General features: G+C 39.7%; 1 protein-coding gene across 3 annotated transcripts in view; it reads left to right on the top strand.

Moving 5' to 3' along the window:
• DENND5B (DENN domain containing 5B) overlaps window positions 1-18,402 on the top strand; it is a 211,083-nt gene that overhangs the window by 102,257 nt on the left and 90,424 nt on the right. For all 3 annotated transcript variants that reach the window (XM_004270878.3, XM_004270879.3, XM_049694507.1), the window contains one exon: window positions 7,501-8,167. In XM_004270878.3, the coding sequence (XP_004270926.1) occupies window positions 7,501-8,167 (667 nt within the window). The remainder of the gene's footprint in view (window positions 1-7,500; window positions 8,168-18,402) is intronic.

Raw genomic sequence — 18,402 nt, 5'->3', positions numbered from 1 at the left:
TTTTTTTTTTTCCTCTTCAGCCTTCTTTTTATTTTAAGATGACAATAGTGACTATATTTTGAATGTCTACATTATTTCATTTAATTTAACCCTTTAAATAAAAAATTCTTTAAGATATAGTATCCTCATTTTACAGATGTAGAAAATGAAGCTCAGAGAGGTTAAGTAACTTGCCTAAGGTCCCCATAGCTAATAAGTGTATATAACAGACCCTCAAAGCCCATTTTCTTTTCCAGCTATTAAGCTGTGTGGTGAATTTGTATTACTTAATACATAGATACTTTGGTAACAGTGATATCATTTTCTTGGCCTGAAGTGGAGCCTCATGGAAGGAGCATGATTACAGTTTTCATATTTCAAGGAATGTTTTATGATGGGTCTTTAATTTATCATATTCACAAAGTAAGGTAGGAAAGGAACTTCAATGCATCATTTAGACATTAGTAGGAATTTGTTTATAAGGAATTTAAATTAATGTAATGAGTTACCAGTGGTGATTGTAAGTCCCTTTAGAGGTTCTTAAAAATACAGTAGGTCATAATTTTCAGGTCATTTAGGAAGGGTCCTTCTTAGAGGCCTGCATGATATTTTGTTCCTCCATGATCTCTGTGATTATAAAAATCAGGGGCCCCCAAAGTGAGTAAATCAGGCACGATAGGCACAGAAGTGATTAAAAGTGGACAGGGACTTCCCTGACGGTCCAGTGGTTAAGACTCCACACAGGGGGCGTGGGTTCCATCCCTGGTCGGGGAACTAAGATCCCGCATGCCATGCAGCGCGGCCAGAAAAGAAAAAAAGGAAGGTGGAGTGAGACACATAGTTGTGGTTCTTTTTGAGTATTTTAAAGGTGGAGCCAAAAGACCCCATTATGATGTGATACTGTAAGGGAAGAAAATTAATATTTAGTAGTAGATGCCTGCTAGATACGTCATGAATGTTACTTTCACATACATGCTTACATGTACCCAGTGAGGATTCTTATTCATATTTTACAGAGGTTAAGTTTACTTGCCCAGAGTTATACAGGGAGTCTCAGAGGTTAAATCCAGATCATTTTTACTCTCTAGCTCACTTTTTTCCCACCTGCATGCTGCCTCCCCCAAAGAAAAGCTATGTAACTTGGTTTTGACATGCCCCAAAATGATATGGGTCACATTGGATCCTTTGCAGTATTTCTCTTATCACAGTAAACCCATTCCAGTCTGGACTTATTCCAAGGATGGAATAGCATGGTACTTTTTCTAAGGACAGATGTCTAAGGCACTTGGCAGTTCGACTTTGATTCTTTACAGAGCACAGTGTACTTATTTCTCTTGACTGTTACCCTATACCAAAATAATGAGTTGCCATTTTGCTGGAAGTTGTTACTGTGGGGCCTAGCCTCATCTTTGGTGAAGACAGTGCTATAGGTATTAAGAGGAACACAACTGTTAGTTATATTTATGAGACTTGGAGGAGCACAGACAAGCTTCTGATTAAAATAGTGAGCAAACAGCAATGACAGAAAATAATTTATCAGCTGCTTATGCCAGCAAATTAATGGAAAGATATTAAAGAAAAGAGTGCCTACATGAAGCAGTGGAAAAATGGATTAGGATGTAAATAGATTACAACACTTAATCTTCTTAAATTAGTAATATATTTCAAAGTATAAATTATTCTGTGAGAAATCAGAATGGTGTCCAAAACTAGTTTCTTACTACAATATGAATCCACAGTCATTTGGAACAAAATGCCACACTTGATGTGTTTTATTACTTTTAATCATTTGGATGGATTAACAGTGAGATATCTGTGTTAGCCTTTACCTCTATCTGCATAACATTCATCTCTAAAGCAATTATCAGCTTCCTTGATCTGTCTTTGATATTTTCTTTACCTCTTCTCTCTGAGTTATTTTACGGAAGCAGAAAACATTTCCCTCTGAAGAATAGACACGTAGGCTTGTGTTTCGACGCTTAAGCACCATACAACATTTTGTTTATTGCTGCAAATCTAAAGGGATTTGCTGGTACTCCTTGAAAATCTCTGAAAAGCATCGCATTAAACTAGTCTGCATTTGGGTCATAGATTTACTTCCCTTAATTTCCTCTTTGATTTATTAGTAAGTACATTTGTATGAAGCTATAATTTATTCCTACCTAAAGGTATAAAGCTTTGTTCTTGCCTTTAGCAAAACCCCACTCCAATAAATTATTGCCTTCTGTAATATCACTCATTCTGCTAACAAAGTGGAGCTTTGGATAAGGGTCAGGAATTTCATACAAATTAAGTACCCCAAAGCAATGAAACTTGCTAAATAAAAAAAAATTCCATGTATAAGAGTGCAGTGCATTTATAACAGAAAATAGTTATGTGACATTTGAAATTGCTTCTGAATTAATTGCTTTTATTCTCTTTTGGTTGTGGATTCCCAGATTTTTGTGGGGAAAAAAATGGAAGTATCATAAAACAGAGAGAACAAAACAAGTCATATACCCATCACCCAGAACTAACATGTCAACATTTGACAGATTTGCTTCAGAGTCATACCTTTCCTCTTAAATGAAACAAAACATTGCAAATGGAGCTGAAGTTCCCCTGTCTTCCCCCCACACCCCACCGCCCCCATTTCAGATCTCTTTAAGGAAATCTGCATATTGGCATCCATGACCGTCTATGTAATGTTCTAATTAGATGGAGCTTATCCTTAAGAATGTAGAGAACCTAGGAACTGTTAGGAAGAAAATACAGTTAATACTTTTTAAAGCAAGTTTTACGAAATATAAAGATTCTTTTTTGTATATATGTCCTAAATGAAACATCTGATATATGATATTTCAGGTAACTAAAGAGTAATGACTATTATATAGCTCTTTATAATCTGTAAAGCTCTAAGTTTACAATTTACTATTTGATCACAAAGAAGCGTGGAGTGGAATGATGAGCGAAGCGTAAAGGGTAAAGGGTTGGCTGGAAAATACCTATTTAGAGATCCGTCTTGCAAAATGCAAGGAAAAAGAGCACTATATACTTTTGACAGACACAGGAAGCACTTGAATTTGAAATGGATAACCCTTAGTTACATTAATAGATCTGACATTGGAATGAAAGTAAGCCCTCATTTTGACCCAGCTTTAAGTTCATGTCTCACAATAAAATCAAAGGAATGGGGGCTTTAATCCAGCCATTACTGGGGGAGCCCACTTGTTTTCTTAACATCACAGCTAGAATATTTCACCGGCATCTCAAACTCAGCATGCCCAAAACTGAATTCACAGTCTTCCCACCAATCTTGGTCAGTGAATGGTACAACCATCTACCTAGGTGCCTAAGCCAAAAATCTAGCATCATGCATGAAAGTTCCCACTTTCTCACCCTCTCCCATATGCAGTCAGTTATCATCTACTTCTCTGCGCTTCTACATACCCGCCTTAGTGCAAACCAGCAAGCTCTCTTACCTGGATTCCTGCAATAGCTGTCTAACTGGCCTCCTGCCCCTGTCCTTTCTGTTCTTCACACTACAGCTTCTGCTTCTGCTTTCACCTCTCTTTGGAAGGCTCTTCCACTTCTCCTTCCCCTAGTGAATTCTTCGTATTGACCCTTCAGATTTCATTGTAAACATGATTTCCTCAGAGAAGCCATCTCTAACCACCACCTTCCATCACCCTTCCAGCATTCAGCCAGGTCCCCTTACGTTCTCTTGGCACCTTGTACCTTTTTGTAGCACTGTTACAGTTACAATTAATTAATTATGTAGCTGGTTGTCTACTCCCTGTCTCTTGCTATAAAGTAAGTACCATTAGGACAGGAACACTCTCTTTTATTCATTGCTATATCCCTAGCTTTGCACATAGTAGAGGTTCTAATCATTGAATAAATGAAGGTCTATATGCTTGCTTACAGTACTTCCATTCCCTGTCTTTGTTCAGGTGTCACCTCCACTGCAAAACCATCTCTTAAGCAGGAATGGTTAGGTGCTCTGTCTTCTCTATTCCTATAATACTTTGAACACAGTATTGGTTACATTATTTTGTAACTGCTGGTTTATATGTCTTTCTTTCCTATTAGGCTAGAAGCTCCCAGAAGTAAGGGGTGATTTTCATATTTGTGTTTTGAGTTATCAAGATCTAATGCAATACATGACATGAAATAAATGTTTATTAAATGAAGAAAGGAAAGAGAGAGGGAAAGAAGGAAGCAAGAAAGGAAGGACAAGCTGACTCATTGAGAGTTTTATTTGTATAGTAAGAGAGAAGGAGTGGGATTAATAGAACTATAGAAAATGGAAAAAAGAATTGTTAAAATTCTAGCCACACTGCCTAAAAGAGTCCAGAGAGATAATAAGGACATTTGGTCACTCAAACCAGGAGAGGTACACAGCATTGTGAGCCCAATTTGGCTAGAGTAATCTGATTGCCAGCGACAATCTGGTCAGCAGTGACAACTCTAAATTTTTAGTTGTTGTGGGAGAGTAGGGTGGGGAGGGATATTGTTGGTAGACAGCAATATCAGGGGCTAAAAGATGTTGTTGAATGCCATGGTGAGCAAATCTTGACTTACAGTTTAGGATTATGAAAAATAAACTTGACAAATCATATGATTCTCGCTTTTAAAAATGAAAAAGCAATAGCATTTTCCAATTTATGGTTCCAAGATTAGAAATATAATTCTTAGTTTTGTTGATATGTAGAAAGAGAATTTAATAATTCTTACATCTGTTGTCTGTAACATAGAAAGTCATTCTTCATTTTGAGCACAACTTTTGGCAGGCTCTTCCTGTAGATGTTTGAATGCATGCTGACGAAAACTACAGATCCTTCAGGGAATATTTGGCAGCTGTTCAAAAACAGTTTGAGCTGGAATTTTGTGGTTTATGATGTCAGGAAACCCTGTCAATTAAATGAAGTCTTTATGTTGACTTTGGAGATCACTGTGTTTCTGTGTGCCTATTTGATGTAAAAAGAGAGCTACAGATTGAATGAAGAGATGAACTAAATCTGATCCTGTACCCCGAGCTGTTGTTTTTGATTGTTTTCTTGTTCATTCATTTATTCATTCAGTCAGTCAACAAATACTTCTGTGTGCCATGCACTATGCTATGCAGGTTTGAGCTTAGCCTGGAGCAAGACTGATTCAGGTCATCCTTCCTACAATCTTTATTGACTATAGTAAATGTGTCAGATGAGTTTTCATTCATAATCAGTAGAAGATCTCATTGACTTGTTATGGTGAAAGCAGCTTTAATTATGAAGGCCTCTTTATGAAAATATTCTGCCATGGCCTTTTATTCCCAAGATTAGGAATAAGCAAAATTTCCCCCAACAGATCGAGGTATTCATGTGTGTTACCTAAATCTATATCTTATTTTGCCCAAATGTACACAGTAATTTAATTTTTGTCAACATACATATATAATAATAATTAAGTAAAGCTACCGTAGCTCTTTCCACTTCTTATATTCAGTGATATGAAATATAAAGACATTTTCACTGGGATACTTAGCTGAGCTTCACAATTTTTGCTTTTTATCTTTATCAGTCACCATTTACTACGGCCCCAAATAGTGTATTGTTCCATGTGTGGTACTCTTGAATCGTTAAGGCTATTACGAGTCCTTGAGTAGTTTTCAATCTAGAGATGAAACAAAATTTGAGAAACTACTGTGTGTCATTATACAGTGTACATATGTATACTATGGTGCAAGATTTTAACTACTTCATTCAACAGAGACTTTTTAGAGGAGAAGTGACATTTTAATGGCATTTATAGGATGAAAACACTATTTTTTATGGAAAAATAAAGGAAGTCCTCTTTAGGGTAGTATTTATATGGACACTTACAGGAAGTAAGGGAGTGTTTTGGGTATATATAGCTCTATAACAAACCATCCCAATGTTACTTAAGTGGCTTAAAACATAGGCTGGCAGGGGTTTTTTTTCCACAAAGGGCCAGATGGTAAATAGTTGAGCGTTGTGGGCCATGCAGTCTCTGTTGCAGTTATTTAGCTCTGCTGTTGTAGTGCAAAAGCAGCTGTGTAGACAGTGCTTAAATGGAGGAGCGTGATTGTGTTCCAGTAAAATTTTATTTTCAAAAACAAGTGGCAGATTGGATTTGACCTTAGGGCTGTAGTCTCTTGATTTAAAACAACAAAATCATCGTTTTGCTTACAGATCTGCAGTTTGAGTAGGGTTTGGCAGGGTAGCCCCTTTGCTCTACTGGATGTGAGTTAGGGTGGTTCCAGGCCGAGGACTGGGATTGTCTGAAGGCCCCCAGCAGAGTAGGTGAGCTGAAGAGCAGGTTTCAGTTCCCCAGAACCTCACATTCTGTCTTCTGGGCTTTTGCACGTGCCCTCTCTGCCTTCTCTTCATCTCACTAACACCTATACACACCTATACTTATCCTCAGGTCTCCGCTTGGGCTTCCTTCATTTTTTCCCCTGGTGGCTTCCTCTTTTCTCATTTATGTCCTCCTGCTGTGTTTTTTCCTAGCAGCCTATATTTACCCTATCGTAGCACTTCCAATACTTTATAATTTTTTTTTAATAATTTTTTAATCATCTGTCCTCCTTACTGGACTGGAAGCTTCAGAGGAGCAGGAACTGTGTCTTTCTCACCATTGTATCACCATCACAGGGCCTAGCTCAGAAAGGCACTTAATAAGTGTTTGTTCACAGTTTGGATGAAGGACATGTAACTCTTAAGTGAATTACATCTTTTTGGTAATGTGGGGATTTGGGAGAACTTCTAAGTTTTACACCAGATCGACTATTAAATCTGAAAAAAAATGTCATAATGTATGGTAAAATTATTTCTATGCAGAAAGTATATTGTAATACAAAAGTAGAAAGGAATAATAGAAAAGTTAATAATGATCATTATTTTAGGATAGTTGAATTACAAGTCCTGTTTTCCTTAGTGTATTTCACATTTTCTGTAATTTGTTTAAAATGTTTTAAAGACTTGATTTTATTTTCTTGTGCTTTGTAAGTATCTTAAATATAGCATCTTTAATTCCTCATGTAATTTTATTCCCAAGTTTGACTCAATCCTGGGTAGTTCCCAAGACCTGGGACATGGTCTCTGCTGGAAATAATCTAAAATGTCTTGTTTCTGCCCTTCTGCTTCAGTAAATAAAAAATCATTTAATTTTCAAAGCTTATTTTCCTAAGGATAATATTGTTCAAAATGATACAAAAATGATACTGTTGTTTTTATTATTCTATGTTTAACTTTTTTTCCATTTATCAAATGAGCCTTCACCTGTCTGTATTCCTCTGAGACATTATCAACATTACTCTAAAAATAGTCCTTAAATACTAAATATTTGTGAAGTGCCCTTGCATATTTTGTCTTCAAGTCACTGATGCAGCAAATGTTGTAGATAAAGAAACCGAGGCTCAGAGAAGTTACATGACTTACTGAAGGTCACAAGCTCAGATGGAGCTTCACAAACATTTTTTTCTGGTTTGAAGTTGTTTGTGTACTGCCTTCTGATGCTTTTCTTCTCCTTCCTCCACAGTTGTGCATGCCTAAAGGACTATCTTTCAGAACACAAACTGACAATAAAGACCCTCAGTTCCACTCATTTATAATTACCCGGGAAGATGGTTCTCGTACCTACGGTTTTGTTCTCACTTTTTATGAAGAAGTTACAAGTAAGCAAATCTGCACAGCAATGCAGACGCTCTACCAGATGCACAACGCAGAGCATTACAGCAGCTTGTATGCGTCATCCTCCTGCAGCATGGACTCACTGGCAAGCAGTATTGACGAGGGAGATACAACTTCCCTTTTGAAACTCCAGCGATACAACTCTTATGACATCAGCAGAGACACCCTGTATGTTTCAAAAAGTATATGTTTGATCACACCGCTGCCTTTCATGCAGGCCTGCAAGAAATTCCTTATTCAGCTTTACAAGGCAGTTACCTCACAGCAGCCACCACCCTTGCCGCTTGAGAGCTACATCCATAATATTCTCTATGAGGTGCCCCTTCCTCCTCCAGGGAGATCACTGAAATTTTATGGTGTTTATGAACCCGTCATCTGTCAGAGGCCGGGCCCCAGTGAACTTCCTCTCTCCGATTACCCGCTCCGAGAGGTCTTCGAGCTCCTGGGCCTGGAGAACTTGGTACAGGTGTTTACCTGTGTTCTTTTAGAGATGCAGATCCTTCTCTACTCACAAGGTAGGTCTGCCCTAGCTTTTAGGTCTCCCAAAAGCAAGTACTTATGCTCTCAACTACTGGGGTATATTACTAGAACCAAATAATTAATGGTCTGAAGTCTCTTCTGTCTTGTGGAAAGGAGAGGGTTTTAGGTAGGACCAGAGGCTGAGAGGTTACTTCTCTTTTGGATGGCAGTGGCTGTAGAGAAAAAAAGGGAAGGAATATAAAAGCATTAACTTGGCTGACTTGAGTGTATTTGTTTTTTAATGGAAGTAGCCCTTTTTTTCCCTGATAATAAACATAATCATCATAAAAGAAACGTATTTCTTTTTATAATGAAAGTGAGAGAATCCTCTTACTACCGGGAACATGTAGACTTCTCATTTTTTTACAGGTTAGTAAAAGTTCACATCAAGACTCAGCTGACATTGGAAAGGGTTAAACGAAATCGTTGACTCTGCGGTTTCCTAAGGCGATCAACTTTGGATGGGTTGATTTCATGTAGTGAGAGAAAGGGGTACAGGCGTGTGGAACAGACACGATTCTCCTAGGTCTAATAATTCCACCAAAATTATGTGGGGGTTTTTTGTTTTGTTTTTAATCCCAAAGGAAGTTATCTTTGTGATATTTTTCATTCAAAATTCTCCCAAAACATACTTACAAAACTAGCAGAATTTGGGTTTTATTTTACCAGTGCATCTGTGATGACTAACTTTGAGCCTAGACTAGAGCACTGGTTCTAGTCTGAACGTGAATTTGCAGAGGAAATAGAGATGCTGTGGGTTTTTTGTTTGTTTGTTTTTGTTTTTTTGCGGTACGCGGGCCTCTCACTGTTGTGGCCTCTCCTGTTGCAGAGCACAGGCTCCGGACGCGCAGGCTCAGCGGCCATGGCTCACGGGCCCAGCCGCTCTGCGGCATGTGGGATCTTCCCGGACCGGGGCACGAACCTGTGTCCCCTGCATCGGCAGGGAGACTCTCAACCACTGTGCCACCAGGGAAGCCCGAGATGCTGTGTTTTAATGGATAGTGAATTGAAGGAAAATATAAAATGGTACCTGTGCCTTGATGGGTCTTTTGAAAAATGTGGCACAAATATTGGGTTAGCATTTTGCTAACTTGTACTTAGGCTGACGGAATTGTAGTGCAGTCTCCTGACTGTTGCTGTCAAGCTTATTTTACCAGTTTCCTTTTTTTCTTTTCTATTTTAAATTATAAATGAGGCTGAGCCAAGTAGGCTATATTTGTACTTCCCCATCTTGTGTGTATGTTGACACTGTTTGTGTGTTGACAGCCCTTCATGAGGTTGTATTTTCTTCAGTTTATCCTACATAACGTTCTCTGATAATGTGTTCCAGTGACTCAATTTTTGTTGTCAGGAAGTTCTTCTCTAATGACTAATCTAAATTCTTTCCTGTCCTCGTGCTCTCACTTTCTTAGTGCTGGTCATTACCACAGATCACATCCTTTTGTATCTGAAAGATTTAATGTTAAGTAATCCTTACTTCTTTTCTGCGTCTTCCTGTCTTGCTTTTTTCCCTGAAGGAGATAGGTGTTGGAGAGTTGCTTGTTGGGGCAGGGGCTTGAAGCTTAATACCCTCAGGTATATTAGCTTATTAGTAAAAAGAATTTAAATCCTAGATTTTCAAGAGATCTTCCCAGTCATTTAGTTCCGTTTCCTAATGTTCTGCCTAGAGAAGCAATTTGGAGCAGAAAGAATATTGGTTTTTGAAGTGATAACAATCATGGGTTCAAATGTCTGTTCTGTCACTTACTATCTGTAACCTTGGACAAGTTACATAATCTTCCTGAGTGTCAATCAGTTCATCTTTATGGGGATAACAGGTTTTTTCCTTCTTCTCTCACTGATTTATTGTGAGCAAGTAAGAAACCTGTGCTGACTAAATGATAGCCCATGTTGTTGTAATTATTATCAGTTTTATTAGCCCTACATAATCCTCTATAAAATTATGCACATCTTAAGTTGTGAGGATCTGACATATTATTGCATTCAAAGTATAACTTTGTTAAATTAAATAGTCAAGGCATTTGTTTCAGGGTTGAGAACTTAATAAATGTTCTCTTATACTGAATGTCATGCTTCTTAAAGAAAAAAGCCCTTAGTTATCACACTTCCTGTTTTAAATAGCACTTTATGTCTCTGTGCTCGTGGTCTGTCTTGAGCTCTCATCTTTCTTCTCAGCTAGATTAGCTTGTCGCATTTAGTTTATGGAGTCTGTTGAAAAGTTATAGTTAATTAATATCTACGTATTAATTTCAGTTTCAAATTAAGAAGACTGAATATTTATGAGCATGTTTTTGTACTCAAATGAGTATTTTTTGGTAACTTGGTCTTTTATGCTGAACACAAGAGTGAATCTTGAGATTGTAGAACTCTCATCATACATATATTTTTAAAGTGTCATACAAAAAGAAGGCTCATAAAGTAATTTTCTAATCATTCACAGAAATCACTCTATATTAGGAATTGTACTATTAAAGTGCCTTGTACATTTTGGTCTTTTTGCCCCCTGCATTTAATCCTCTCAACAATGAGTTAGTACTGCACATGCTTTTATGAAGGAGGAAATTGACGCTCAGGGAAGCTTAGTAACTTACCCAAGATCACACAGCTATTAGGTAACGTGGTGGAGCTGAGAATGGGCTTGGATCGGTCTTTATCCAGAACACTTACCCATATGTTAGCTGTATTGGACACTGCACTTAACCTATCCTTATCTGTCTCAGTATTTATTTTAAAATTATAAACTCACCTCTGAGGGTCTTTTGTAAAGGTACCATGTTAAATAATTGTAGATTATCTGTGTAAATGCAAATTTTAACAATGGCAACTGTCTCTCCCATTAGAGAAAGAAGGGAATGAATTAAGTGTTGTTATATTGATTTGTACTCTGGTGCCATTCTTCATTTCTCCTGACTGTGTTAAGGGGTTTTAATAACATCTGACACTTCATTTCTTGTTCACTAATGCCATAAAATTTAAAAACATTGCAAGTCTTGAACAATTACCATGAAAACCCAAAACGAATAAAAGTAGATGGATTTCAGTGATGAAAATGTCCTTCTAGACTGATTTGAAATTCTTGTCCACAGCCCTTTTTTTTCTTTATTTTTAAAAAAATGCTGCTGCACACATTCCTGGGCCCTGTTTGTTTGTTTGTTTGTTGGCTGCGTTGGTCTTAGTTGCAGCATGTGAGATCTTCGTTGCGCACATGGGCTCCTCTCTAGTTGCGGCACGTGGGCTTCTTTCTAGTTGTGGCATGCGGTTTTTCTCTCTCTAGTTGTGGCATGTGGGCTCCAGGGTGCGTAGGCTCTGTAGTTGTGGTGCATGGGCTCTGTAGTTTGCAGCACGCAGCTCTCTAGTTGAGGCGCCTGGGCTCAGTAGTTGTGGTGTGCGGGCTCAGTTGCCCTGCAGCATGGATCGAACCTGAGTCCCCCCTGCATTGGAAGGCGGATTCTTTACAACTGGACCACCAGGGAAGTCCCCCACAGCCCATTTAAATCTATCCAGTCTGGGGACTTCTCCAGTGACGCAGTGGTTAAGAATCCACCTGCCAATGCAGAGGACACGCGTTCGAGCCCTGGTCCGGGAAAATCCCACATGTCGCAGAGCAACTAAGCCCGTGTGCCACAACTACTGAAGCCCGCGTGCCTAGATCCTGTGCTCCGCAACAAGAGAGGCCACCGCAGTGAGAAGCTCGCACACCGCAATGAAGAGTAGCCCTCGATCACCACAACTAGAGAAAGTCCACACACAGCAACGAAGACCTAATACAGCCAAAGATAAATAAAAGTAAATAAATTTTAAAAAAATCTATCCAGTCTGTTATTTAGAGAGTGTGTACATCACAGTCACTTTGCAGTGGTAACTGGCTAGAAATTTTAAGCAGGGAATGAACCCAAGAGGTAAAGGCTCTTTTCTAGAACCCCAGATCAGAAAAGAGTACTTTTCTTCTGCGGCCTAGAAATACTTGGAGCAAGAGAGTGGGAAGATTGGAGTCTGATCATCTTTTCAGAGGAATAGTGGAGGAATAAAAGGGGAATTTAAAACCAGGGTCCAACTTCTGATACCAATAATTAAGGTCTCAGGAACATTTTTGGATCCTTGCTTATTACCTTCTTTGACTCTTCACGATGGAAATAAGCAGTTACCCACAGCCCACGCTGCACTGCCTGCCTGGGAGCCTTCACAGTACTCCTCTCCCTTCCCCTCCCTTTGTAAGTTGTACATGAATTAACCTTGTCAGAAAGTAGAAGCTGCTTGAAGTTTTCTTGAAGAAGTTGGGAGCCTTGTAAACACAAATTGCTAGTCATGCTCAACTAAACATTATAGCTTATTGGTTATGGAGTTGATAAATCATAAAGTCAAACTTGATATTTTGATGGCAGAAACTGGGTTCCCATGACCTGTATCCAAAAAGCATTAGAATTTTAACAGCTTTGGCCAATATTTTTATAATACTAGTTTTACTTTGTGATAAACAAAAACTTAATATTAAGACATTTTTCTTAATAAGTTTTCATTATATATTCAAGAAGCTAATCCTTGGTCAGTTATATGAGAAGCACATGTCTCCTTCCAGTTCGTGGCTGTTAATTTTCTTTTAGGGATCTTTTGATGAATTAAGATACTCTTAATCATAAATTCTCATTTACAAATCTTTCTTATGACTTAACTTTCTGTTCTATTTAAGAAATGCTTCTCTATTCTGAGTTTGTAAAAATAGTCTACATTTTTTTCCTAAATGTTTTTAAGTTATATTTAGCATCTCTAAGAAATTGATTTTTGTTTATGTTATGAGGAAGAGATCAAATTTAATATTTTAGAAATATCTGTAATTAGTTATTCTATACTAGTTATTAGATAGACCATTCTTCCTCCCTCTGATCTGCAGTGCCACTTCAGTCATGTATAAGTTCCTGTATGTGAAGTTCCTCTATGTATTTCTGGGCATTCAGTTTATTCTGCTAGTTTTTCTGTCCCTGTAGTAAATCACGCTGTTGTAATTACTATAGCTTTAAAGTAAGTCTTGGTATCTTATAGGACAGTTCTCTTCACCACCTTCTTTTTACTGAAATTTCATTGAATGTAGTTTTGAGACAATTAACGTATTTAGAATGTTGAGTCTCCCCTCCATGAAAATGATGTAATCTCTCCATTTATAAGGGCTTTCTTTAATGTCTTTAGGTAGTTTTATAATAGCAAAGTAGGTGATAATGTGCAAATAATGATGGTTTTATTTCTTCTTTTCCAGTCTTTGTCACCTTTATTTCTTTTGCTTGCCTTTTAAGTACTAACTAGGCTTTTCAGTACAGTATAGAATGGAATTGATAATAACAGGCATCCTTGTCTTTTTCCTGATGTTAAAAAGAATGCTTTTAATGCTTCACTGTTAAGATGCTGGCATAGTACCTGTCCCTTTGGCATTACTGCTTAGTTCAGTCTATCATCCTACTGCATGAAAATGTCTCCCAGAGCAAGGCCACTGAGGTTTGCAGGGTTCCAGTACAATACATCTTCTCAGGTTCCAACTGCAGCAATATACGGCTTCCCCCTTTCAAGGCATCCGGTATAACTGAGCTAAGAGACAATGTCATCTCTTGCCCCGAGCCTCTTTCAGGGTGTTAATGTAATATTGGATTTCTCTTATTACCTACCATAACTCATTTATTTACTCCTTTACCCTTAACTACTATTCCTCCTTCTTTCCATTTATACCCAAACTTTTCCACCTTTGGAAGGGACATTAGGTTCAGCCACAGCGCTGGTTTAGATTGCAGGCAGCAATAGTAGTCTAGCAAGTACCTCCGCCTCAGTTCACTACCATTCATATTAGGGTAAGGTTACATAGGTACAGAACTAGTGGGCTGTTTTTACCTCCAGGCATTATAGCTGCATTCACTGTTAACCCCCATTTTGCCAGATGGGGTGAAGGCACAGCCCACCCCAGCAGGCTCTTAGGAATTCTGACATAAAGGTTTAAAAATAGAGTTTCATCCCTGCTTCTGGCACTTGAAGCTGTAGTCCTGGTCCTGCATCAGATAGGAAAAACAAAGCTGAGATGATGTGGGGAAGAAAATAAAAAGTATATTGTCATACCAGCATCCTTACTCCTTAGGAAGAATTGTAGTCATACCAGCATCCATCTCTATCCCCTTTTCCCCAGATCCACCAGAAGAACAGAGGTATCTATCTAGTGGGGACTCTCCCTTAGGCCCCCTTATGTTGAATGTGAGCACACACTTGTGAACGCATGAAAGTCAGCCCTTTATGCTTTTATCTCACACATTTTAGACAGCAGATGTTTCAACTGCCTGTTCTAATTCTCAATTAAACCATTACTGTGAGGGTGATAAGCAACATCATATATCCATTTGATGTGGTATCTTTTCACCCACTGTTGGACACTGTGTGCTGTGAAGCGTGTTGTGTCCCATAGCCTGAAGATGTGTAACTTGGCGGCCCACATTGGTAGAGTATCTTCTGTTCCAATCCTCTAATAGTATTTTAAGCATCTACTGCCTCATATGCAAAGCCCAGTCTGAAGTGTCTATTCCTGGTAGGACCCATTTATAGCCCCCCCACCAGGGCTGCTGGCATTAATCCAGTGTAGTCTGCTTGCTGGCTGTGTGTAGTAGGGCCTTCCCCCCCGGGGAGTCTTCCCCACAGCCATCTGCATCCTCTGTCTCTCCTGTTGGCAGACAAAACAGTTCTTGTTGGCAATTTGTGCCTCAGAGGGTATAAGAGGATTATGTCTAGATTCAGCCCATCTCTGCATTGCTGCAGTCCCCCAGGTGGCCACGTGAAGGGAGTGTACCAAAAGGTCCACTTGGTGGTTACATCACCTCCCAAACCTGAAAGTGGGTTCTTCTGATGGGCATTAACATGTTCTACTTTAAAGTGGCCCATAAATTCCCAGAGGGATTTCCATATGGCTGCACCTTATACAGGCATCCTTTTAATAGTCCAGTTTTCCGTTGCCCATGAGTCAGTAAAAACCCAAGCATGTGGGCTTTACCATTGTTCAGTTCTTCCATCACTGCTAGGAAAACAGCATGTAAGTCAGCCCACTGAGCCCATCTGTGTTTACCTTCTTTGATCAGAGTGGTGGCCATTCACCTTGGAACTGTCATACATAAACCAAGCATCTCTTTGTTGGTCAGTTGAGAGATATTTATACTGTCCAAGTGACAACAGAATCTGGCAACTCCTCACTCAGTTCCAGAGTCAGTCCTCTGGGAAAAGAGGCTCCTCATTGTATCTCCTCCTTGCCTTCTCCTCATAACGAGATCCTCTATAAACAATCTCCATTTAATTATGGAACTCTTCTGTGCACTGCCTTCCTCATTAGAGTGTTTTTCTGACATTACCCAAGACATCATGGGTATCTTGGGTTTCAAGATTATTTTGTCTTCCAGTCATAGGGGCAGTTTAGACTAACGTTCAATAGCAGGCTAGTAATTGCCTCTCAAATGGAAATGCTCCAGTTTGTCATCCCAGTAGTTGTCACTGGGAGGTGCTCACAGGCTTTTGCCGTAAGCCCCAGTCTGCGCTCTATGTAAGGCTCCTGTACAGAGTTTGTCTGCCAGGCTCCAGCTTCTTGTCTATAACACTGTGTGGGCTCCGGCAGTCTTATTCCCATTTAGCATGATGTCTAATTAATATTGCTTGGATTGGAGAGCGATTGACATGCCATCTGTTTTACTTTGGGGGGAGGTGTTCCCCATTTAGACATAGTATCCATTCCCATAAACCATTCAGGTAAGCCTGTTTAAACATTCCAGTTTTCACCCAAACTTCCACCTTCATCAGTCAACCTTAACTTTTTTCATATTCTCTCAATCTAATTGTAGCCTGCGTTAAGACTTCACCAAAGGGTTTTGGTATCACAGTGCATGAGGTCCCATCCCAGTAAAGGACTCCTAGAAACTTCTCCACTCCCTGACCGTTTTAGCCAGCAGGGGGTTTGAGCCAAGATTAATCTGCCTGACTATTGCCCCAGGTTATGTCAGGTCTGGTTTCTCATTATAATCATTGCTTTCCCGTGTCTTACATTTCTCCAAACTAGGGTAAACAAACTCAACTTGCTTAGAGCCCTTTAATGTAGGGGGTCCAGCAGGGGTCCCTTTGATCCACCCAGTCTCAGATAGTACTGTATTAAGACCTTTATTTCAACCCCATCAATGTCAATGTCCATTTTATTCATCCCATTTCTTTTTTTTTAATCTTTTTATTTTTAAGATTTTTAAAAATTTATTTATGTATTTCTTCCTTCCTCCCTCCCTCCCTTCCTTCATTTTTGACCGCGTTGGGTCTTCGTTACTGCACGGGCTTTCTCTAGTTGCGGTGAGTGGGGGCTACTCTTTGTTGCGGTGCGCGGGCTTCTCATTGCAGTGGCTTCTCTTGTTGCGGAGCACGGGCTCTAGGCACGTGGGCTTCAGTAGTTGTGGCTCGCGGGCTCTAGAGCTCAGGCTCACTAGTTGTGGCGCACAGGCTTAGTTGCTCCACGGCATGTGAGATCTTCCCGGACCAGGGCTTGAACCTGTGTCCCCTGCATTCGTCGCATTTCTTAATAACCATCCACAGATTTCCATCCTGCTGGGATGAGTCTCTTGACACCCTTCTTTCTTTTTCCTCTTTCCCACTTCTATCAACATTTGCTTTATTCACTCAGTTTCTTAATAATTGTTTAAAAATTTCCACCATGCTGGGATGAGTCCCTTGACTCTTTCCTCTGCCTCTCCACATTTTCTTTTAAATTAATATAGTGTTTTTATTAGCATCTGCTAAGATTCATGAGGGGAAGCTGAGACAGGCTTCTCTGACTCTAAGGTTACATGGGCTGCTAATGCAGAAGGGGCCCACAGTATTTACCATGACCTGAGTAATGGACATTTTCAGTTGTGAATATACTAGTTATAACACCAATCCCACATGGCTTACATATGAATAATAAGGGGTGAATTCATCTGGGGTGTTCCACTTGACATTTTTAAGGGGAGTCAGGTAGTCCCCCTTCTTTGAATAAACACTTTACAGCAGTTTTTATCCAGTGCACCAGGCTGGCTGCTCCCTCAGGAGTAACCTGCTCTGTGTCTGTATCATGGATAGCCATCTGTAGTTGTCCCATAGTTAGCTCTGGGTCCTGCACCAACCCTTCCACTCTGCAGCATTTAAAAATGAATATACTGCTCCAGGGACTTCTCTGGTTGTCCAGTGGTAAAGAATCCACCTTATAATCCAGGGGACACAGGTTTGATCCCTGGTCAGGGAACTAAGATCCCACATGCTGTGGGGCAACTAAGCCCGCGTGCCACAATTACTGAGCTTGCGTGCCTCAACTAGAGAGCCCGCGTGTTGCAAACTACAGAGCCCACATGCTCTGGAACCCGTGTGCCACAACTACAGAGCCCACTGTCCCTGGAGCCTGCACACCACAACTAGAGAAGAGAAAACCCGCACGCCACAACTAGAGAGAAGCCCATACACCACAACAAAGAGCCCATGTGCCGCAACAAAAGATCCCACATGCCTCAAGGAAGATGCTGCGTGCCACAACTAAGACCCAACGCAGCCAAAATTAAAATAAATAAAATAATAAATCTTAAAAACTAAAAATGAATATACTGCTCCTAAATTTCTCTCTTTGTCCTTTTTAGTAAAGCTTCTTCAGGAAGCTGGTGATGCCAACCTCCAAAGTGAGACAGCTCCTTCACACTGAGCCCCGTGGTCTCAGTAGTTTCTTGGTTTTGCCCTTCCCAACCCCACACATGAACTTTGGTGACCAGCAGTCTTGAGGTGCTCTTTGTTGTCCCTGAATAACTTTTCATTTTGGGGGGCAGCTTTGAAGCTAGTTGGCCCAGCATCAAAATCTGACCCAGCACTCTCTTTTAATTTCATTTTAGCTATTATAACTAATAATAATCAAGGGATTGTATATTTCACTTTTCTCTTATTGGTTTGTATTTCTTTATGCATCCGTTGAAACAGTTCCCCAGGAGTTAGGTCCATCAATAAATTCCATCGATAACTTTTACCTTCAGTCATTTATCTCAGCATAGCTGCTGCCCTACACCATGATTGATCATGTGGCCACCCAGGAGTCAAAGGTTCCTCATACCCTGCCCTGTTGCTCATCCTTTCACTTCCTAAACTACATGCTTCTGTGAGCCTGTGTCATTCTACTGAATTCCACATTTTATGACACTAAATGAGAGCTACTTTCCTCCCTGACATC

Source organism: Orcinus orca, chromosome 11, assembly GCF_937001465.1.
Source record: "Orcinus orca chromosome 11, mOrcOrc1.1, whole genome shotgun sequence".
NCBI lineage: Eukaryota > Metazoa > Chordata > Mammalia > Artiodactyla > Delphinidae > Orcinus > Orcinus orca.
This window is presented reverse-complemented; position numbering and strand designations above follow the sequence as displayed.